The following is a 24,788-nucleotide window of genomic DNA, read 5'->3' as shown; positions in this document are numbered from 1 at the left end:
TAAACCCAGTGTATGAGGACCTTAAGGAAGTTCGACATGTGAATAATACTAAGCAGTGCTTCTCTTTATTTATAATTTTGCTTTAATTCTTAAGATAGAGGGAAGAGAGGGAGCAGAGACATGCAAGACATTCAATTACAATTAGCAATTTAAGCATTTAACCGGAGGTGGGGTTTTGAGGACAACTGCTTTGCATTGCTATTATTATTTACACACAACAGAAACCGAGAAATATATATTTCAAGAACGAGAGATCACAGTAAAGGTCCTTAGCATTCTTCCTCCACAGTGGGAGAAAAACAGCATCTGAAAGTTTAATGGGAGCATTTTTACACGTGAGGATGTGACCACTTTTACATTGCCTCTTATGAGCGGTGGGGTTCATTTGGTGCCGGCCTGCGTGCGCATACTGGATATGCCATGAGAATAATCACGCCAAGGGCTACATGTAGCTCCCAGGGGCTCCAATCCACACAAATATTCTTCATGCCATGATAATAGTCACACGAGGGGCAACATTGTACAACCCAATACTATTGTGTCAGGGGCCATACGTTGTGTGGTATACCGTTGCAAACACTGTTTAGGGTGTTTAAAACTTCACTTCGCTAGTGTGCTATATTTGTTTGGTGCCAATTATAACATGTCATGTGGTGAATGATGAATGTGGTACCATTCATCGACTTATCCCTTTTTCACTGTATTTCATTTTATTTTAAATTCTATATAATATGTACGTATGTTTGACCACTGGTAAGTGCCATACTCGACCAACCTCAAATTTGGCACTTTTATTTTTTTCAAGATGAATCTGATTTTAGATCAGTGCTGCGTGCATCTCTTTTTTAATGTATTTTTATTTAGAGTAGCAATATTTTTTTACCCCTTTTTCTCCCCAATTTAGTCGATATGCCAATTCATTCCTCCCCTCACACATTTCTGTTGTTGTTGTTGTTGTTGTTGATGATGAAAAAAACAAAAAAAATCCATTCGACATGACAAAATAAACTTTCACTTCCATATCTCTTCCATCCATGAAATTGCGTAACTCATTTTCAGTACCGTTGTCTCGTCAGCCTATGTTGCTTAATAAATACAAACAATTTGGGTGAATTAATCCCACAAAAATACAAGAAAGAAAATAAACCCAGTGTATGAGGACCTTAAGGAAGTTCGACATGTGAATAATACTAAGCAGTGCTTCTCTTTATTTATAATTTTGCTTTAATTCTTAAGATAGAGGGAAGAGAGGGAGCAGAGACATGCAAGACAAGAGAGAGAGAGAGAGAGAGAGAGAGAGAGAGACTAATGAGGAGTGAGTGAGGGCAGGTGTGATTATGGATTGAGAGGGAATGACAGCAGGTGAGGTGGGTAGATCCAATCCATGGGAATAGGCCAGGTGGACTGTTGCTGTTGCTCACTTTCTAAAAGAACATAATTATGAGAAAGAGAGAGAGAGAGAGAGAGAGAGAGAGAGAAAGAGAGAGAGAGAGAGAGAGAGAGATAGATAGAGAGAGAGACGGAATAGATTGAAGAGAGAGAGAGAGAGACGGAATAGATTGAAGAGAGAGAGAGATAAACGGAATAGATTGAAGAGAAAGAGAGAGAGAGAAACAGAATAGATTGAAGAGAAAGAGAGAGAGAGAGAAACGGAATAGATTGAAGAGAAAGAGAGAGAGAGAGAGAATCGGAATAGATTGAAGAGAGAGAGAGAGAGAGAGAGAGAGAGAGAGAGAGAGAGAGAGAGAGAGAGAAAAGGAATAGATTGAAGAGAAAGAGAGAGAGAGAGAAACTGAATAGATTGAAGAGAAAGAGAGAGAGAGACTTGGAAAAGGAATAGATTGAAGAGAGAGAGAGACATGGAAACGGAATAGATTGAAGAGAGAGAGAAAGCGAGAGAGACATGGAAACGGAATAGATTGAAGAGAGAGAGAGAGACATGGAAACATAATAGACTGAAGAGAGAGAGAGATGGAAGCAAAACGGATTGAATGGACATCTCAACCTATTGCCATTAACAGGAATCGAACCCTCAACCTTCGGATTGACAGGCTGCAACACTACCTATAGTGCTATAGCTTTGTACAGATTGAGGTTGTCTGTTGAAGATAAAAGTGAACCAGTGAAAGCAGCCGACCTACAAGCTCAGAAATACGTTGCTATCGGAATAGATTGAAGAGATAAGGATAATTCCTTTAACAGGTCTGTTCATGAAAGTCCTTGCGGTCTTGTTTCCAATGAGGGCCTGTGAGCAATTAGGGGTTAAGAGTCTTGCTCAGGGACAAATTTCATTTGCTGGCCTGGCCTGGAATCGTACCTGGGGCAACTAGGGCCTCTGGCTCCCTAGGCTGGCTCACTAACCACTCAGCTATGGCCGCCCCTCAAAAGAGAGAGAGAGAGAGAGAGAGAGAGAGACATGGAAACGGAATAGATTGAAGAGGGAGACATGGAAACGGAATAGATTGAAGAGAGAGAGAGAGAGAGAGAGACATGGAAACAGAATAGATTGAAGAGAGAGAGAGACATGGAAACATAATAGATTGAAGAGAGAGAGAGAGATGGAAGCAGAATGGATTAATTGGACATCTCAACCTATTGCCATTAACAGGAATCGAACTCTCAACCTTCGGATTGACAGGCTGCAACACTACCTATAGTGCTATAGCTATGTCCAGGCTAAGGTTGTCTGTTGAAGATAAAAGTGAACCAGTGAAAGCAGTCTATCTACAAGCTCAGAAACACGTTGCTATCTGAAAGGTTTTGAGATTGTAGATCGGCTATTTTCAGAATGAAGTATGTCATACATTGCAAAAACATACCTTCTCAGATAAGCATTTCATGTTATCTTTATCAATTGCATATGTATTCATTAATACAGTCTTGTTGTTTGCAATGTACTTTAAATGAAGTCTCCACCAAGGGAGGCTTGAACCGGCAACCTTGCTGTTGTGAAACATTCACTTAAGCGGGAAGCCATTGGACTAACAGACCTGATACAGTGAAAACGGAGGTCAAACAGATGATACCATTTCACGCAAATAACTGAAAAATCCTGGGTTTAAGTGTTTTTCAAACTGCTCAAAATTGCGGACAATCTAAGGGCGGAGAGAGAGACATGGAAAAGGAATAGATTGAAGAGAGAGAGACATGGAAACATAATAGATTGAAGAGAGAGAAAGATGGAAGCAGAATGGATTGATTGGACGTCTCAACCTATTGCCATTAACAGGAATCGATCCCTCAACCTTCGGATTGACAGGCTGCAACACTACCTAAAGTGCTATAGCTTTGTCTAGGCTGAGGTTGTCTGTTGAAGATAAAATTGAACCAGTGAAAGCAGCCGATCTACAAGCTCAGAAACACGTTGCTATCTGAAAAGTTTTGAGATTGTAGATCGGCTATTTTCAGAATGAAGTATGTCATACATTGAAAAGACATACTCTCAAATAAGCATTTCAGGTTACCTTTAACAATTGCACTTGCATTAATTGACACAAGTAAGACGCGCGAACGCTGGAAGCGAACGCAGATTGACTGAGGCTGCTATATTTCAACCACACTGTAGTAGTGCACTCTGCCGCACTCTGCCGGCTGTATACAGGCAGTGCAGCTGCTGGCATTTCAGCACAGAGTTTCGAGTCACATGGGGGCGCGAGCCAATGAGAGCATGAACACACGCTGTATACAGGCAGTGCAGCTGCTGGCATTTCAGCACGGAGTTTCGAGTCACATGGGGGCGCGAGCCAATGACAGCGTGAACACACACGGAAAGACCATAAATAAGGGACAGACACACACACAAACAACCCAAGCACGGTGATATAGTAAGCTCCACTTGGTCGGAGGCCTCCTTCCGCGTTCGCAACAATCATGTTGTGTGCAATGCAACTTAAATGAAATCTGCATCAAGTGAGGCTTGAACTGGCAACCTTGAGATTGTAAGGCACACACTTAAGCGAGAAACCATTGGAACAACAGACCTGACCTGGTGAATGAGAGAGAGAGAGAGAGAGAGAGAGAGAGAGAGAGAGAGAGAGAGAGAGAGAGAGAGAGAGAGAGAGAGAGAGAGAGAGAGAGAGAGAGAGAGAGAGAGAGACGGAATAGATTGAAGAGAAAGAGAGAGAGAGAGAGAGACATGGAAACGGAATAGATTGAAGAGAGAGAGAGAGAGAGAGAGAGCGAGAGAGCCATGGAAACGGAATAGATTGAAGAGAGATAGAGAGAGAGACATGGAAACGGAATAGATTGAAGAGAGAGAGACACGGAAACATAATAGATTGAAGAGAGAGAAGCAGAATGGATTGATTGGACATCTCAACCTATTGCCATTAACAGGAATCGAACCATGAACCTTCGAATTGACAGGCTGCAACACTACCTATAGTGCTATTGCTTTGTCTAGGCTGAGGTTGTCTGTTGAAGATAAAAGTGAACCAGTGAAAGCAGCCGATCTACAAGCTCAGAAAGAACGTTGCTATCTGAAAGGTTTTGAGATTGTAGATCGGCTATTTTCAGAATGAAGTATGTCATACATACTTCATACCCTCTCAAATAAGCATTTCAGGTTATCTTTATCAATTGCATTATGTATTAATTGACACAATTACTGGTAGTGTCTGTTGATATTTATAAGTATTTCCGTCCATTATGAACCAAGCCTCTGTGTCCCGAACTACTCTAGATAACTGGTTCATAAACCATTTACCAATAAAGGCATTTTTGTGTCTCCTCGGAACGAAAACTAGTGAAAGTAGCCGATCTACAAGCTCACAAAACGTTGCTATCTGAAAAGTTGTGAGATTGTAGATCGGCTATTTTCACAATGAAGTTTGTCATACATTGCAAAAACATACTCTCTCCAAGAAGCATTTCATGTTACCTTTAACAGTTGCACATGCATTAATTGAGAGAGAGAGACATGGAAACATAATAGATTGAAGAGAGAGAGAGATGGAAGCAGAATGGATTGATTGGACATCTCAACCTATTGCCATTAACAGGAATCGAACCCTCAACCTTCGGATTGACGGGCTGCAACACTACCTATAGTGCTATAGCTTTGACCAGGCTGAGGTTGTCTGTTGAAGATAAAACTGAACCAGTGAAAGCAGCCGATCTACAAGCTCAGAAACACGTTGCTATCTGAAAAGTTTTGAGATTGTAGATCGGCTATTTTCAGAATGAAGTATGTCATACATTGCAAAAACATACCTTCTCAGATAAGCATTTAATGTTATCTTTATCAATTGCATATGTATTCATTAATACAGTCTTGTTGTTTGCAATGCACTTTAAATGAAGTCTCCACCAAGTGAGGCTTGAACCACCAACCTTGATGTTATGAAACATTCACTTAAGCGGGAAGCCATTGGACCAACAGACCTAATCCAGTGAAAACGGAGGTCAGACAGATGATACCATTTCACGCAAATAACTGAAAAATCCTGGGTTTAAGTGTTTTTCAAACTGCTCAAAATTGCGGACAATCTAAGGGCGGAGAGAGAGACATGGAAACGGAATAGATTGAAGAGAGAGAGACATGGAAACAATAGATTGAAGAGAGAGAAAGATGGAAGCAGAATGGATTGATTGGACGTGTCAACCTATTGCCATTAACAGGAATCGAACCCTCAACCTTTGGATTGACAGGCTGCAACACTACCTATAGTGCTATAGCTTTGACCAGGCTGAGGTTGTCTGTTGAACATAAAACTGAACCAGTGAAAGCAGCCGATCTACAAGCTCAGAAACACGTTGCTATCTGAAAAGTTTTGAGATTGTAGATCGGCTATTTTCAGAATGAAGTATGTCATACATTGCAAAAACAGACCTTCTCAGATGAGCATTTCATGTTATCTTTATCAATTGCATATGTATTCATTAATACAGTCTTGTAGTTTGCATTGCACTTTAAATGAAGTCTCCACCAAGTGAGGCTTGAACCGGCAACCTTGATGTTGTGAAACATTCACTTAAGCGGGAAGCCATTGGACCAACAGACCTGATACAGTGAAAACGGAGGTCAGACAGATGATACCATTTCACGCAAATAACTGAAAAATCCTGGGTTTATGTGTTTTTCAAACTGCTCAAAATTACGAACAATCTAAGGGCGGAGAGAGAGACATGGAAACGGAATAGATTGAAGAGAGAGAGACATGGAAACAATAGATTGAAGAGAGAGAGAAGGATGGAAGCAGAATGGATTGATTGGACGTGTCAACCTATTGCCATTAACAGGAATTTAACCCTCAACCTTCGGATTGACGGGCTGCAACATTACCTATAGTGCTATAGCTTTGTCCAGGCTGAGGTTGTCTGTTGAAGATAAAAGTGAACCAGTGAAAGCAGCCGATCTACAAACTCAGAAACACGTTGCTATCTGAAAAGTTTTGAGATTGTAGATCGGCTATTTTCAGAATGAAGTATGTCATACATTGCAAAAACATACCCTCTCAAATAAGTATTTCAGGTTACGTTTAACAATTGCACATGTATTAATTGACACAATCATGTTGTGTGCAATGCAACTTTAATGGTCCGCATCAAGTGAGGCTTGAACTAGCAACCTGAAGGTTGTGAGGCACAAGTTTAAGGGAGAAGCCATTGGACCAACAGACAAGAACTTGTGAAAAAGGAGATCACACAGATGATACAGTTTCACGCAAATAGCTGAAAAATCCTGGGTTTAAGTTGAAGTATCTCGCAGACGATCATTTATGATTAAATAGTGAATATTATCTATCGTAAGCCATATGCTAACACTGTGTTCCCAGGTGAAGTCAACAGGAAAGAGATGAAAGAGACATTTGGTCCTACATTCCTGGGGTGTGGAGAGGGGCCTGGGAAAACAAAGACTGCCGTCCCTTGACTTGATTAACAAAAGAGTTTTGTGTTTACCCTTCGAAAAGTAATGCTTTGTTCTCGAATACGACAGGAGAAGGGGGATCTGGTTTACCATTACCCCCTGGGGAACAAGAGCCATAAGGGTCTACAAATTGCCCTATATTTAAATTAAGCAAGAACATCCCAGAAATATAGTGTCTTAAGTGAAGATAAAGTTCTACATATGGTATATAGGCTTTACATAGCAGTTTTATTAGACTAGTAACATCTTGATTTATTAAAAGGGAACTTAACCAGCAAATGGTTCTTTGAATCCAAGTGTGGTCACTACAAAACCATCCTCCTCTCACCACTTTAGAAGTTGGGCCATAAAATCCTTGTTTGATAAACTATTGTATATATATGTAAAGGTATGCATTTTTACACTCCTTCTAAAGCTCAGGACATATTGAACACGAATTATTAAAGAATAGTCCATTTTAGGTTATAGTTTGGCCACAGGAACATAAACTGTATTTTCAGCCGTTAACATCATGCAAATGTGGGTGATAAGCTTAAAGGGGAAATCCACCCATTTTCAATATTTAACTATGTCATTAATATAGCATAAAGGAGTTGTGTGGAAATAAGAAAAAATTAAAAAAAAAATTAACATTGCAAAAAAATTTAACATTGCAAAAAAATTAACATTGCAAATTACACTGTGATGACTCATCATGGTGTAATTTGCAATGTTAATTTTTTTGCAATGTTAAATTTTTTTGCAATGTTAATTTTTTTTTTAATTTTTTCTTATTTCCACACAACTCCTTTATGCTATATTAATGACATAGTTAAATATTGAAAATGGGTGGATTTCCCCTTTAAGCAAGACGCTCGGCTCTCATCCGGAGCGGATCAGCTTTTGATTGGCCGCCTTAAGGAGGAGGGACCTCTAGGAAGCCAGTGTGTGTTTTGAACTGTACTGTATATATTTGAACCCACAGCTGAGGACAGGGCTGCTGTATTTTGACCACCTCAGTTCGCCATTTTCGTGAATACTCTTGAAGTTGATCAATAAAAGACTTGAAGACTAAATACCCATCGGATCTTGTAACTCTGTGTTCATACTCTTTCATCGAGGGTTATCCCACGGTATTCCCCGGATTGTGTTTTTCAAACTGCTCAAAATTGCGGACAATCTAAGGGCGGAGCTTACTGGTCAACGTGATACATGTGTTCCTCATGAGTCAAGGCACATGTGTAAGCAGGTTTAATGGCTGTCGGCCAAACGAGGCATGACTTTTGCCTGTTTAAAGTTTGCACTTTCAAAAAATCGCTATAGCGCCCCCCTTTGACCAATTGGAGTAAGATTGGTTTCAGTAATATTTGGAATGACCCTCAACATTAACGCAAAGTTTCAAAGAAATGTGAGTCTGCATGTATGTGTTAGGGGCAGATGAATAATTGTCATAAAACTGCAATATTCATTGGCTCATTAAAGCTTAATTTTTTCACTTATAGGGTCTACACCATGAAAATCACCTTTTTCTTGTTTTTTTGTATTTTTTGGGGTCCCCAGTGTCTCTTGTACCCAAAAAAATGTTTTTTTTTAAAAATTCAGTCATTCCTTCTCATTTCATGGATTTCCAGAATGGGCGTGTCTGAACAGGCGATCTCAGAATGGAAATGTTTATGATGTCACAAACATTATTGATGGCAAACCCAATGTTAAATGAAAAGTGCCCGAATCGCTCCGAAACTTTTTCTACCCCCCCTAAGTGGGGGTCTACGAACGAATACTTCGGGCTCGGATTTTGGCTCCGCCCCCCGGAAGTGGGTGAAACAGGCACCTCAAACACTTGGTGGAATTGTTCAAAAATGTTCAAAGTGTTTTTTTTTCGATTTTGTATTTTTCTTAGATGCTTCTTTTTATGCAGAATTTTTCCTTTTTTTTTTTTTTTTTTTATAATTCTTTTTAATATTTTTTTTTATTAACAGACAGAATTGCTCAGTAGCCCCCCCCTGCACAAGATGACGTTTTGGTATTGCAGCTGAAATTGCTGTATAAGCCAGAGACAATTGACTTGGGATGAGTATATCTGAGTGATGATTTAGGCTCAAACCTTTTGAAAAAGGTTTGAGGGACATACACCATATGATATTAAATATCAAATATTTTTTTTAAATTCATGGTGTAGCTCATTTATGGAAAAATCTTGCTGCTTGTTTGTCGGCATAGGTCCAAAGTTCATGTGTAAAACGTTTCGTGCAGATTACTCAAAAATCCCAGGAGGAGATGTTTTTCATATAATTCAAAATGGTGGGAGATCTAAAGGTCAGAGGTCAAAAGTCAGAGGGTGAAAGTTGTTCAGCATGAGGAGACTCATATGTGTATCCAAGTTTCATGGCTCTAGGTCAAACAGGGCATGAGTTGTACCTGGTCAAAGTTCCCATTTTCAATTGAGTGCTATAGCGCCACCTTTGGACGAAAGATTGTGAGAATTATTTCTTGATAGTTTTTCATGACCATCTACCATATGGCCGAGTTTCGTAAAAAGCGACAGCACGGTTCAGCCAGAACTGTGAAAAGTGGCAGAAGAAACAGAATAAGGGGAACATTAAGACAGGTCCAGAGCTGAGCTCTGGCCCCGTAAAAATATCCGAGGTCAAATAATCAGATATTCTGATTGAAAAAAGATATACACAGTATAAATATACAGTAGCATGGTAAATAATATTAGTAGCAATTATGAGGTTAAACATAGCAGCAGATGCAGATGTGCCAATAAGGTGCAGCACTAGAACAGTGGTGCAAAGTAACTTAGTACATTTACTCAAGCGCTGTACTTAATTTTGATGCTGCCCTACAAAGCTAAAGTGCAGTAACTACGTTTTTGGACACTCCGACTTATTAGTGTATCCCAAAGGTCAAATTATCCTTTGTGATTTTGGGGGATGAACAACTACCTCAAGAACAGATCTACCATTAGTGTAATATCACTTATATTCCGATATCTCATTTGGCTGACCAGTTGAAACACGTTTAAGGGCGCGCTCCCACCAAGAGTTGGCTGGCCGCTGTTAAACGCAGGTTGTGCGCGGCCACAGTTTTTTGCAGCCAGCGGATTCTAAAAAACGGGAGTGTCGCGCCTGTCACTCACTTTCAGGAGCCTCCCCGTAGCGTAGACCGCCTGTGCCTGCTGCCTTGAGCACCATGTTGCTTCCTGAGTCTTGAGACAGTCCGCCTTCGACTCACCCGATTGGACAGAGGGAGAAAATCAGCGCCTGCCTCCAGCAGTTTTATGCTTAGTCGCGGAGAGCAGATAAACGCAAGGTCTGCGCGACAAGCGGAAAAATCTGCTCTTGCGTGAATCAACGCATTTGCATTGACAATGCATTGGCAGATTCTGCAAACAGCGGCCAGCCAACTCTTGGTGGGAGCGCGCCCTAAACCCATTTTTCTAAGATTTCTTTTTTTGTAGTTACTGCACTTTGGCTTTGTAGGGCAATATCAGAGGCAAATATTGTACTTTTACTCCACTACAATTTTTTGAAAACTTTAGTTACTAGTTACTTTGTAGATTTTGATTTTGATTATTATCACAAAACATACAGTAACCACTTCAGCCCCATTATACATTTCTCATTTCCAAGCTTTCTACAGTTTTTCTACAAGCTCACAATCCGTTGTGATGCAACACATTGTGAACTTGTAGATCTGCTATTTTCAAAAGATTTTTACATTTGAAAACTTGTGAAATGGGACATTCTACATAATGAGTACTTTCTACTTTTGGTACTTTATTCTAGAGTGCAGTGGTGGAAAAAGTACTCAAATGTTTTACTTAAGCAAAAGTATCAATACTGCAATGTAGAAGTACTCTGTTAGGGCGCGCCCCCACCAAGAGTTGGCTGGCCGCTGATAAACGCAGGTTGTGCGCGGCCACAGTTTTTTGCAGCCAGCGGATTCTAAAAAACGGGAGTGTCGCGCCTGTCACTCACTTTCAGGAGCCTCCCCGTAGCCCACACCGCCTGTGCCTGCCATAGATATTAGAAACCTAGATACCTCATTGGCCTCTGCAGTTCATTGGGGCGACTTGTATCGCAATACACACGGCTCTTCCGCCCTGCACGGCTGCACCTGCCACTCAAAGTGACTACTGGCCAATCACAGCGCTCACAGCGCGTTGACTACTGGCCAATCACAGTGCGTCTTTTCCGGGACTTGTCAGTGCAATGGTTCTCAAGCAGTGGTCCGGGAACCACCAGTGGTCCTTGAGGGGGTTCCAGGTGGTACCCAGCTAAATGATGGAGAGTTGATAACCAAATGGACCCTTATATAGATCTTTAAATCTTGAGTATAACATTTCACACTGTCAAGAAGAGTCAAATTGTTAAACATCTACATTACTTACTAAACAAGTACACAATTAGAGAACGTAAATAATTGTTATTTTGACAACATCTAATCGAATGATAACATTCTAAGTTTTGGGTGTGAGAGGCTAAAGCTTATCAAACGGTGGTCCGTGACTCAAATGCTGAATAAATAATGGACCTTGTCACCTTGATATGAAAAAGGTTGAAAACCACTGTTCTAATGCATTTACGTCCATTGAAGCAGACGGTCTCTCCACAATTAAAATCATCACAACTCCCTGAATTTTCAACCTATTTTCAAGCGGTAAAGTTTGTCACAAATGCGAGACATGGAGTTATGGATCCAGTAGGCGTAGGCCTATATTTGGTTACATCTAAATTGCATATTTTCATACCAAAATACTTTCAAGTAACAGTAATAGTCACAAAATATTTTTGTCTCCATTCACTGACAGACTACATGAAATATGCTGGCCACATTGCAGAATTGCCTTTATCCAACATCCTTCATGTTAGCTATTCAGGTCAGAACAGAGCTATCAACTTTGAAAGACTGAAATAATTGTTCATTTGAGAATTTTCTCTTCCAAAAACAGCAACTATAAATGAAAAGTCTGTGTTCCATATTTTAATGGCACTGAAAGTATAACATATAACACAAATACTCCAAGACAGCCAAAAGAATATCATTCCAAAGTCACAGAGCAGAATATCATAATGGCAATAAAGATAAAATAATACCAGAAGCATATCATTTTCTAGCCATGGTTCACGTGACGCTTGTATACGGGCTAATCATTTTCCACACGAAGCGACCATGTCTTATTTGAATTTCACAAATAGAGTGTGGAGTTTGCCAAGTTCCAACTAACTAGATGCTGCGCACAGCTGCTGCCTCTTAAAGGGTTAAAAGCTGGGTTACAAAATGACCCGCCCCCACCTGCCTCTGATTGGCCTACCGAACTTCCGCGTGTGTGACGCACACGGCAGCCCTGCGGAATCAGGAAGCGCGCCCGAGATACAGACGCTTCAGAGCCGAATGAGGCGTCTACCTTTATATGTCTATAGAGCGTCGCAGTTCCCGCCCACTTCCTGTTTTTTTTGGTGCCGGAAGAAAAAACTCAATGCATTTTTCCATTGACATTTCCAAAAATATTTATATCTGTTAATTTAAGCCTCGAATCAAGCCATCACGAGATGACATGAATCATGACCATAAAACGTTTTTTTCTGTGATTTTTTTTTATTTTATATTTAATTAAATGATATACTATATTTAATAAATACCCTTTGTTTTGCCGTTTTCAACAAAAAAAAATCACAGAATCAAACGTTTATGGTCATGATTCATGTCATGTCATGATGGCTTGATTCGAGGCTTAAATTAATAGATATAAATATTTTTGGAAATGTCAATGGAAAAATGCATTGAGTTTTTTCTTCCGGCACCAAAAAAAACAGGAAGTGGGCGGGAACTGCGACGCTCTATGGTGCCTGCTGCCTTGAGCACCATGTTGCTTCCTGAGTCTTGAGACGGTCCGCCTTCGACTCACCCGATTGGACAGAGGGAGAAAATCAGCGCCTGCCTCCAGCAGTTTTATGCTTAGTCGCGGAGAGCAGATAAACGCAAGGTCTGCGCGAGAGGCGGAAAAATCTGCTCTTGCGTGAATCAACGCATTTGCATTGACAATGCATTGGCAGATTCTGCAAACAGCAGCCAGCCAACTCTTGGTGGGGGCGCGCCCCCCACCAAGAGTTGGCTGGCCGCTGATTGCAGAATCTGCCAATGCATTGTCAATGCAAATGCGTGGATTCTTGGAAAAAATCCGCAAGACCAGGAATCCACGCATTTGCATTGACAATGCATTGGCAGATTCTGCAATCAGCGGCCAGCCAACTCTTGGTGGGGGCGCGCCCTTACAAGTAAAAGTCCGGAATGAAAACATTACTTGAGTAAAAGTACAAAAGTATTGCCAAGAAAATTTACTTAAAGTACCAAAAGTAAAAGTACAAAAATAGCAGCTCTACAAGCACACAATGCGTCGCGATGCGACGCTTTGTGAGCTTGTAGATAGGCTATTTTCAAATAGCCTAGGTATACAATAGGGATAAAGTGGTTAATGTATGTTTTATAATATAATATATTTATATCTGCAAAGTAACTAGTAACTAAAGTTTTCAAATAATTGTAGTGGAGTAAAAGTACAGTAAAAGTCCAGAATTCAAAATTGACTTGAGTAAAAGTACAAAAGTATTGGTATCAAAATGTATTCAAAGTACTAAAAGTAAAAGTACTGAACTATTTGAAAATAGCAGATCTACAAGCTCACAACGCGTCGACGTGTTGTGAGCTTGTAGATCTGCTATTTTCAAAAAGCCTACGTATAAAATATGGCACATATTCCCTCCCAGCTTATAGGCATTTTAAGCTCCTGGCATTTTTTGTATGTTATTTAGCATACCCAATAGTAACAGAATCCATTGAAAATACCTTCTATAAATTATTTGGGGTTTCAACCACACATACTAACCTATCTAATATTGGATTCATTGCAAACAAACCACTATAGGGGGCGATCCCAACTTGCTTGCTTATGCCAGAAAATAGCCAGGGCATAACGGTTATGCCCTTACCTAACACCATACCAAAAATCTAAAAGTAGTCACCAAGTGCACGATCTTGATGATTTCAACCGAATTCCCTCCCAGTTATCAGCAGCATTCCATTAGCTCTTACTGTTCAGGATGTCGTAACACACTCTGACCAGTAGATGTCCTCCTTGTAGAAGACATTAATAATGTTGTGGCATTAGTTATGCATGACTTAAAACATAATGACCAAAGTGAGGACAGGATGTGATGAGACAATCATTTAATTTGATGATAGGGATCCCTAAAGACACACCATCATCCCATTCCAGCATAGGCTACAAGATGATAGAGTTTCCACAAAGAGTTTTACTTATACTTTTCGCAAAAAGACAGAATATAATGAAAATAGTATTTGCATTATATACGTGAAGAAAAGCAACACCCTCAGGCTTACCAACACTTTATCATAATGTAGAGAGAATGTGACACATGATTTTAGCAATAATCATAATGATCCTCCTTTATGGTGTCACTAGTGGGACTGTGGGATCAATTCACTTTGCGGTTCACATTTCCGGTTCTGGACGGATACGGAAACGGCTGTGTTAGCTAATGTATGTGAACGTGTAAACAACCGGAAACAGTAGGCGGGCTCTAGACCACACTGCGAACACAGAACGATAAACAGAGAGCAAGGCGCTGATGACGCGAGCTTACCTCCAGCGCACAACAAACAGAGCAGCCAATGAATGAAGCGACACAGACACAGACCAGCGTTGCCATGTCCGCTTATAATAAGCGACTTTGGGCTTGTTTTTCTCCAAAGTTGCTCTTAAATATAATATTGGTAGTTTTGCGGGTTGCGTTTTTTTGGGCTTGTTTCTTAAGTGTTGTTGCTTATTTGGGGCTTGTTTCCTAATGTTGTTTAAACCAGTGGTTCTAAAATATCTCATGTCAAGGACCCCCAAATGAATATGTAATTATTATCCAATACCCCCCATCTAAAAATATTCTAAATTGTTCACCTTTTTTCAAGATTTTTTTAAGAACAGCAGATCTACGTGCTCACAATGAGCTTGTAGATCGGCTATTTTTGCATGCGTTGTGGCCTGTTTTGTCACTTCTTCTCTTCGCAGATGAGTGAGGCTGGGACCGAGGCTACTCCTTATGGGCTTGTTTTCATAGACCTGGTTACTTACTTCTCTCGCAGAACCTGGCAACGCGGGTAGCATCTAGTTTAGCTGTCTACAGTGAAACATTATGAGTGTTTTATGGCCGCCAAACTCGTTCGCTTCACGTAGACTTCCCCTCGGATAAGAATAAGAACACTATAGTTAGCAGGTTTAGCACAGTGTGCTCCTGGTTCTTCAGCTTACACTGCTGCTGGTGGAATCCTAGTGGGAGAGTTAGCACGAAGCTAACGCTAACTGTACCTGGAAGTCAGGTGAGGGAATGTTTGTTTACTTCTTCTTTGAGCTGTTGTTCTTTTAGCGAAAACAGCAGATCTACAAGCTCACAGCGCGTCGCTGTGAGCTTGTAGATCTGCTGTTTTTGCAATTGACAATTGTTGTTGTGCTGTCAGCTCTCTTTCAACAAGCTACACCTAAGTCACTTGTGCAGTGGTGGAAAAAGTACTCAGATTTTTTTTTACTTAGGTCAAAGTATCAATACTGCAATGTAGAAATACTAAGTAAAAGTCTGGAATGCAAACATTTACTTGAGTAAAAGCACGTATTGGCATCACAATATACATAAACTACAAGTGAAGGTACTCATTATGCAGAATGTCCCATTTCAAGTTTTCACAAATGTATACAAATCTTTTGGAAATAGCAGATCTACAAGCTCACAATGCATCGCAAGATCTGCTATCTTTAAAAGGCTGAAATGCATATAGGGCTGAAGTGGGTAATGTATGTTTTGTAATAATCTAAATCTACAAAGTAACTACAACTAGTAACTCAAGTTTTCAAATACATGTAGTGGAGTAAAAAGTACAATATTTGTCTCTGAGATGTAGTGGAGTAGAAGTAAAAGTATTGGAAATACTCAAGTAAAGTACAAATACCTAGAAATTGTACTTAAGTGCTTATTTACTTTCCACCACTGAACTTGTGGCATTGAACAGTTGGCCCAGGCTAGAAACAACAGTCAATCAATAACATCTGAATGAGTGAATAGTTTTCTCCCCTCTTATATTCAGGGACCGCTGGCTGTACCCCCAACATCATGGCAGGTGGCATCACAGAAACGGGGGACCCCTACTCCCCATTTGTAAGTATTTAGTCAACGGCATTGTTAGTACTTTGAATTGATCGGTGTGGGTTTCTGCTTTTAAGAGTGATTTGTTGTTTAAAGCAGTGGTTCTGGTGGGGGTCCCCACCTGATTTTGGTGGGGTCCTCAGATGACAGTGAAATGACAATTTAAGGACTTTTAAGACCCTTTTAATACCTCAAAAAAGAAAGATAAGATGAAGTACATTGCTACTTCAAAAGTAGTCAACAAACTATTCTATAAAAACTGTTCAAACATTGGCCAAATTGTCAAATAATATAAGAAAGAGGCAAGCTCGGCTATTTTCACAATATTTATCCGTGGGAACTCGAGTCAAACCAAATGTAATGCCTCAACTCCGACATTCCAAGTGCCTGTCAGGCTGGGGGGTCCCCAGTTCAAATATGATTATTTTAGCGGGGTCCCCAGTCCAAATATGATTCTTTTTGGGGGGTCACGGCCTGAAAAGGTTGAGAACCACTGAAGAGTGTGTGTGACTGACAAACACATGGGTCATCACTAATGCATTTTATGGAATTACTCTTAAGAGGTTAACGTGGTCATGTGTCCTGGATGCAAAGTTCATATGTATACAAGGTTTAAAGGTGCAATCCGTAACTTTTAAGTCCTACACAGCATTAGAATTACGCATTTAATTGGTGTACATACACACACCAGTACACAGTAAAATCCCAGGGTTAATATAACTTCGATGAGTGTACACATGGAACCAGATGGACGCTTTATTATGGGTCCACTTGGTTCCATTTGTACACTCAAATGCACCATTTGTACTCTCAAATGCACCATGAAGTTTGCTGTATAGTGTTCAAGTGGTCAGGTGTCCTGGAATCAAAGTTCATGCATTTGAGGTTTTACATTCTTTTGAATTGACAAATAACTTCTGGTTGATGATCAGTGCTTTAACAACAGTGGTGGGGAAAAGTACTTAAATATTTTACTTAAGTAAAAGTATCGATACTGCAATGTAGAAGTACTCCGTTACAAGTAATAGTCCGGAATTCAAAATGTACTTGAGTACAAAAGTAAAATAGCAGATCTACAAGCTCACAACGTGTCGCGATGCGACGCGTTGTGAGCTTGTATATCGACAATTTTCAAATAGCCTAGGTATAAAATGAGGCTAAAGTGGTTAATGAATGTTTTATAATGTAATAATGCATACCTGCAAAGTAACTAGTAACTAAAGTTTTCAAATAATTGCAGTGGAGTAAAAGTACAATATTTGCCTCTGAGACGTAGTGGAGTAAAAGTACTGCAAATTGGAAATACTCCAGTAAAGTAAAAGTACCTCAACATTGTACTTAAGTACAGTACTTGAGTAAATGGACTTAGTTACTATTGCACCACTGTTTAACAGTAGTGCTCTCTACTGACAACTCACTGATTCTACATGACGCAACGGAAAATGATTCAGAGAATCGATTTGTTCTTCTCGTTCGAAAGAGGAAGGCAAAGTGCTTACACTTCACATCTGTTGGGCCATCATCCTGTGTCCAGCTCTTTTCTTTTTTTTTTAGGACCTGCTGACTGACTTTTTGTCTTCCAAAAGTACTTACTTGAGTAAAATAAAGTACCAATACTGCAATATAGAAATACTCTGTTTGGGCGCGCTCCCACCGCACTTTTATTTTACCCCTGGGGCGGAATCTGCCAATGCTTTGTCAATGCAAATGTGTGGATTCATGGTCTTGCCAAGAATCCACGCATTTGCATTGACAAAGCATTGGCAGATTCCGCCCCAGGGGTAAAATAAAAGTGCGGTGGGAGCGCGCCCTGACAAGTAAAAGTCCAGAATTCAAAATTTACTTGAGTAAAAGTACAAAAGTATTGGCATCCAAATGTACTTAAAGTACCCAAAGTAAAAGTACCAAAATATTAGAAAATAGCAGATCTACAAGCTCACAACGCGTCGCGATGCGACGCATTGTGAGCTTGTAGATCGGCTATTTTTAAATAGCTTATTTATAAAATAGGGCTAAAGTGGTTAATGTATAACTTATATCTGAAAGTAACTAGTAACTAAAGTTTTCAAATAATTGTAGTGGAGTAAAAGTACAATATTTGCCTCTTGAGATGTGGTGGAGTAGAAGTAAAAGTATTGGACATTGGAAATACTCAAGTAAAGTACTTAAGTAAATGTACTTAGTTACGTTCCACCACTGGTGTCAGTTCTGCTCGTATTATGCACGTGACTCAACCGCAAACACATGCATTGGTGTGTCTGCTGATGGGAATGTTGTGGCTTTGCTGAGGCCTTGAATCATTTAAAGCACTACGCTATCTGATAGGGATAATAAGGGCTTCCTGCAAAGGCTTTCCTTACATTGACATGTACAGCGTCCTGTTATTGTAGTAGAGCAGCAGCAGTAGTAGTAGTAGTAGGGGTGAAGTGGGGTGAAGAACATTTGTACTGTGGTTAGGGATTCGACTATTAACCGCTTTTACGATTGACCCATTAAGAGCGGGAACGCATCTGTGTGTCATTTTTTGATTTCTTTGGCTATTCAAAAAAATAGCAGATCTACAAGCTCATAGCGCGGCACTCGGTGCCGCGCTATGAGCTTGTAGATCTGCTATTTTTTGAAAAATCTTGAAAATGTGTGCACATTTTTGAATATATATTTTTTAAGTGAACATTTGTAACTCAAATCTTTGCTTCTGGGTGATTCTACAAATGTCTTCTAAATCCTAACAGTTTTCTTTTTGAACAAACTTATGTTGCTTTAATATCAGTGGTTCTCAAACCTTTTCATGTCAAGGACCACCCAAAATGATATGTATTTGGCCGCGGACCCCCATCTCAACATATTTTGTTCGAGGGACCCCCCCAGAAGAAAATATTTGAGTTAAAAATGTTCGCTTTAAAAAAGTATATATTAAAAAAAAAATATTTTCACAAATTTTCAAAAAATAGCAGATCTACACGAGTGCCGCGCTATGAGCTTGTATATCTGCTATTTTGGAATAGCCCAAGAAATCTTAAAATGACACCGATGCGTTCCCGGTCTTAATGGGTTAACCAACGGTTTTAAAAGTCACCATTAATTAATGGTAGGGGCTCAGTATAATCGTGATGCAAAACAACAATATTAATAATAACAATAATAATTCTCTACTCATGTCCAAAAGAAATGTCGAGCTGAAAACACTATTTTGTAAACAGCTGAAGAGCCTTGCAGACAGAGGTTGTGCAGCCTACATGGGTAGCTTTTATTTACTTTCATAGAGATATACTTTATATTTTGTTTGTATTATTTAGCTACACTATTATTTGTGTTTTGAAAGGCAGCCAACATAGACATTTCGTGGGGAAAATATAATGAAACCTCTAATTTACAAATGCTCAATGGGATTTTATACATCCATAGTTTTGTGGAATACATTTATGCGCACAAATCGTGAAACTGTGATTGTTTCTCTCACTGTAATCGTACTTTCAAAATCCACAATCGCACCACCCATAGCTGTGGTGTGACATGTCCACCAATGTAGAGCAGCAACTATCGATTATTCCATTGATTACTTTCTGGGTTAATCAAGCAAGTGAGAAGCAGGAGATTGTTTAATTTATTTGTATATATCAATGAATTGATTGTAACTCTGAGAGTGTACAAATGGAACCATAATGAAAAAACATCACATGGATGCACCTGGGACGTATCATCAGTGTTGTAGCCTGGGGTCATAGGGGTCATAGCCTGTTTCGGGTCTTGCAACACCTGAGCGTTGCACCAGACTCCCCCCGATCCAAATATTTTATTCTGGTGTGATGGTCTCTTGGGCCGTGGTGTCACTGCAGGCTCCACTTGCGGCTTGCTTGAATGGCCCTCCTTAAAGGCCTCACCGTGGGAACCAAATAAACACTGCAGATTTTACGGTGTTGTCCCAGAAGAAGGGAGAAAAAAAGAAAGTAAAACGGGGGTCCGTGGTCTAATGCATATCAAACTCGGCATTTCAGTTCTGAAATCATACTACTGACATCAATCATAGTATTGACATCATCCTACTGACATACTCATAATCTCTATCCCTACTATGCGTTCATTTCATGCGTGTTTTTTGCATGTAGTCCGAAAGCTTACCCCGCACTCTCACCAAAAGTGATCTTATCGCTGGGTGTCGCCAAGTCATAGGCACCAAAGCCTAACAACTACCCACACCAAAAGCCAGGGGTGTGTGTTCCTTGCCATTGCATCCAGCTGAGGACTAGACCTGTCACAATTATTACATAATTGCCTAGACACAATTATTTGAGATGATCACAATTATTTTTACATAATCGTCAATCGTTTCCATGTTGAAACATTTTCAAACGTTTTCCAAAAATGGCAAAAATAGCAGATCTACAAGCTTACAACATGTCACAAAGTTGTAAGCTTGTAGATCAGCGATTTCCACTATTTTTACATTTTCATGAAAGTATATAATTAAATGTGTCAGTAATTTATTTGTATATTTAAGTCATTTGTCACAACTGCACTGTGCAATTTGTGATATATGAAGCCCAAAAACCAACATTTTAAGTTGTATTCATAATGTTCCAATGTTCAATGTCAAAAACACAATTAAATTGTTAATCGCAATTATTTGTGTGACAATAAATCGTCAACTTCAATTTCCATTTAACTCTACTGAAGACCCAACAATAGTTTCTGGTAACATTTTAGAGGAAAATGAAAAAAGCAAATTGATGGACTAATCGGTAAAGGATAATCAATATTTTCGGCCCTAAACATAATTGTGTATTCTTTGTGCTTTTTTCCAGGTGGGGTTGGTGTACATGTTCAACCTGATCGTAGGGACAGGAGCTCTGACCATGCCCAAGGCCTTCGCTGAAGCCGGCTGGGTGGTCAGCCTGGGTCTCATCTGCTTCCTGTCCTTCATGAGGTGAGTTCTGTTCTAGCACACCTCTGACCTGGACGGTGACCGCCTCGTGCAACTCGTATCAGAACCCCGACCCATGCCAAGAGTTTTTGGGGCCGATCCCAGATTCCGGAAAGGCTCAAACGTATTGATAAGTAAAGCAGAACTCTTCATTACACCATGTTGTGACTTATCTGTGCATTAACCAATCGCCTCGGATGAAGATGATTACTGAATGAACGTGGTCGTGACACCAAGTGCCGAACCTCATATTAAAGTAGTTCACCCAAAAAAATACTTATTTTTCTATCAATTACACACCCCATGAAGCCGTGTCTCCAAATCTCCATGAATGCAAGGCTTCATGGGGTGTATGTTTGATAGAAAATAAGTAATTCTTTGGGTGAATTAATCCTTTAACAAAATGTTTTACTCCGTTTTCTAGATCAGACCTATGATTATAATCATATTAATAGATTGAAAAGCATCTGCTTGGGCACTGCAGGTGGAAAGCTCCTTGATACACAGACTTATGAATTGGAAACTCCTATTGTAGGCTACACATTCCTGTTAAGTCCTAGACGTGAAATCGGTAGCCTAGAATTGTCCTCATTTGTTGGGAGCACACATGCACAGATACGACGTAATCCACCACAACGTGTCACTTTGACATCCCTGCATTAGGCCTTCAGATATGAGTGGACAGCAGAGAGATAGAAGAAAGTTGATCTTAAATGACAAACTCACAGGTGCAGTGGCACAAGTGTCTCGTGTATTTTCTGTTAACCCACAAAGTGCTCTTGCACACCATATAACACTAGATTCAGTATTTTGCGGCATTCCAGCACAGCGGAGAGTGCCCGTTTTCTGATCAATAAATAGATGGAACAATGGGAATTGACACAATTATTACATAATCACTTAATCTAAGCCATACTTGGGAGATTGTTCTAGCTACTGTACATCTCATCATTTTTTAAATGGGCGTCTGGACCCTATCACACCCGATCAAGTAGTTTTCTCACATTCAAGGTGCCCAAGGTCCACTCTGAACTTGGTAGATCTTCTTTTAGCTTCGGTGTTCCTACCACATTGAATGACCTGCAGACTACAGGTTAACCACTCTAGTACTCTTGAGTCGTTTTAGCTTTACCAGTGGTCCGGGGACCACCAGTGGTCCTTGAGGGGGTTCCAGGTGGTCCCCAGCTAAATGATGGAAGATTTGGTAACCAAATGGACCCATATTAGATCTTTAACTCTTGAGAATGTAAAATGAAACCAAATGGACCCTTACGGGTCCATTTGGTTTCATTTTACGCTCTCAAGAGTTAAATTATTGTTAAACATTTGCAAAATACTTAATTAAATCATTATTTTGATCAAAGTTTGCCTGTTATCTCTCCACCAAAATCAATACAAAATGGAATTGTGGACAAAATCTTCCAACATAACAAAATATTCTATGTTTTGGGAGTCTAAATCTCATCTAATGGTGGTCCATGGCTCAAATGCCGAATAAATAATGGACCTTGATATGAAAAGGGTTGAAAACCACAGTTTTAGACCCCTGGTGACCAAACGGCTCACCACAATATGTCATTATTTTTTTACCATCGCTATTATTTTGCGTTATCGTCATAATAACATAACATAACATTTTCAGAAATAGTGGAAATAGCAGATCTAAAAGCTCGCGACTCGTTGTGAACGATATTAATATGCCGTATTTTGGCCATAATACATGTATTTCGATTATTGCCATCGATCATCTCTTTGTGTATTTCAGTTTTGGTCATATCTGCCCCGTGCAACTTTTGTTTACAAAGCCTACAAGCCAGTGAAGCCACACAATGAAATCGTTTTTGTATGACAATAAATGGTCAAGGAAAATGTGGCGATGGTGACGGCCACACTTGGTGTTGCTAAGACTGCTCTGAACCAGTGAGAGCTCTACATGAAAGCCAGTGGACACGATGAGTTGAATATGAGTGAAATGAAATCATTGTGTTTTTGTTTTTCCGTCTGTGCAGCTACATGACCACGACGTTTGTGATCGAGGCGATGGCGGCGGCCAACGCTCAGCTGCGCTGGAAGAGGAGAGAACAGGAGGAGGTACGCTTGATTTGATCTGGTGATATCGCATAGATAGAAAGAGTACGATAGCACTTTCCGACATGCATACATATATTTATGTATTTTAAAATGTAGTAGTAGCCAAAAAAAAAAATAAGCCAATTATTTTTTACCCCCTTTCTCTCCCCAATTTAGTCGTTATGCCAAATGAATTCCTCCCCACACTCATTTGTGTGTTGTTGTCACTGCTGTTGTGTCCTCCTCACCTGCCAGTGAGGAGCCCCTACCGGGAGGACGTAGGGCCTTCGACCTACTCCTCCCGCCCAACACTCCCTGCTGACTGGGGCCGCTGTGAGCTTGTAGATCAGCTATTTTCAAATAGCCTAGGTATAAAATAGGGCTAAAGTGGTTAATGTGTGTTTTATAATGTAATAACGTATATCTGCAAAGTAACTAGTTACTAAAGTTTTCAAATAATTGTATTTATATATTTGCCTCTGAGATGTAGTGGAGTAAAAGTAAAAGTATTGTTTTTTTCTAAGTCAGTAGATGGTAGGCCAGAACATAATCAATTAATTTAATTGAATAAGAACTGGAACTTTGACTGACCATCTTATGCAAATGCTGTTGCTATAAAAGTGAATAGAGATTTGTGTGGTACCGTATAACTGCATACTGATAGCACTGCGTGTGTTATGAAATGTTACAGGTGCAGATAGAAATGCGTGGGGGTAATCATTTTGTGCTGGCCTCATCCTTGAATGTTGTACAAAGGTGATATTTAGTTAATTCAAAAGTTCAGACGTAATATCTGGAGACAGACAGACTCCCTTTCGAATGGAGATAAACAAGCTCTTTCATAGAGCACCGAAGTCTGACGTAATTTACACATCCTAGCCTGGGTCGCGGTTCCCCCCCCCATTCTGAATTCCAATAGACGTGTTTAATATCGTGTCAAATAAGAACTGTGTTCCAAAAATAAACAAATGACCCCGGCGATTTTACTCTTATGGATATGAAGCATCAACTGACGGTGAGAAAACACTAATGTTACTTCCGACAAATTAGTCAAAATTTCGCCAGAAACGGACTGTTTCAAATATGAGTGACTGACTATCATAAACGATACAGAGCCTCCTCCCTGACAATATCGCCGAGACAGTTTATTTTTGGATCACAATTCTTATATGAGACGATTCTAAGATGACCTAATGTTATTCTCCATAGCGAAATTACTTTACGAACCAGGGCAAGCTCACAACGCGCCACGATGCGACGCATTGTGAGCATTGTAGATCGGCTATTTTCAAATAGCCTATGTAAAATAGGGCTAAAGTGGTTAATGTATGTTTTATAATGTAATAATTTATATCTGCAAAGTAACTAGAAACTAAAGTTTTCAAATAATTGTAGTGGAGTAAATGTACAATATTTGCCTCTGAGATGTAATGGAGTAGAAGTAGAAGTATTGAAAATTGGAAATACTCCAGTAAAGTAAAAGTACCTCAACATTCTACTTAAGTACAGTACTTGAATAAATGCACTTAGTTGCTTTACACCACTGGTATTTGGACATTATAACCCAGGGGTCCTCAAAGTTTGAGTTATGGGGTCCATGACCTAAATTTGCATATCAGTGTACAAATGTGTACATTCTTGTGCTCTCTGTAACTACACAAGTGTCCATTTGTACACTCTAGTAGTACAGACCTTTTAGGGTCAATTTAGTTCCAAACTATCAGTAATTTAGCTG

At 39.8% G+C, this 24,788-nt stretch overlaps 1 protein-coding gene across 1 annotated transcript in view; it reads left to right on the top strand.

Moving 5' to 3' along the window:
- The first annotated feature begins 15,059 nt into the window (after positions 1–15,059).
- Positions 15,060–24,788, top strand: part of tmem104 (transmembrane protein 104) — a 159,354-nt gene continuing 149,625 nt past the window's right edge. The window contains exons 1-4 of the mRNA XM_080446466.1: positions 15,060–15,244; positions 16,004–16,074; positions 20,865–20,986; positions 22,993–23,074. Coding sequence (XP_080302592.1) covers positions 16,030–16,074; positions 20,865–20,986; positions 22,993–23,074 — 249 coding nt within the window. The 5' untranslated portion in view covers positions 15,060–15,244; positions 16,004–16,029. The remainder of the gene's footprint in view (positions 15,245–16,003; positions 16,075–20,864; positions 20,987–22,992; positions 23,075–24,788) is intronic.

Source organism: Gymnoscopelus braueri, assembly GCF_963280865.1.
Source record: "Gymnoscopelus braueri genome assembly, chromosome: 13".
NCBI classification, from domain to species: Eukaryota; Metazoa; Chordata; class Actinopteri; order Myctophiformes; family Myctophidae; genus Gymnoscopelus; species Gymnoscopelus braueri.
Note: the sequence above shows the minus strand (reverse complement) of the source record. Positions and strands in the feature narration are given on the sequence as shown.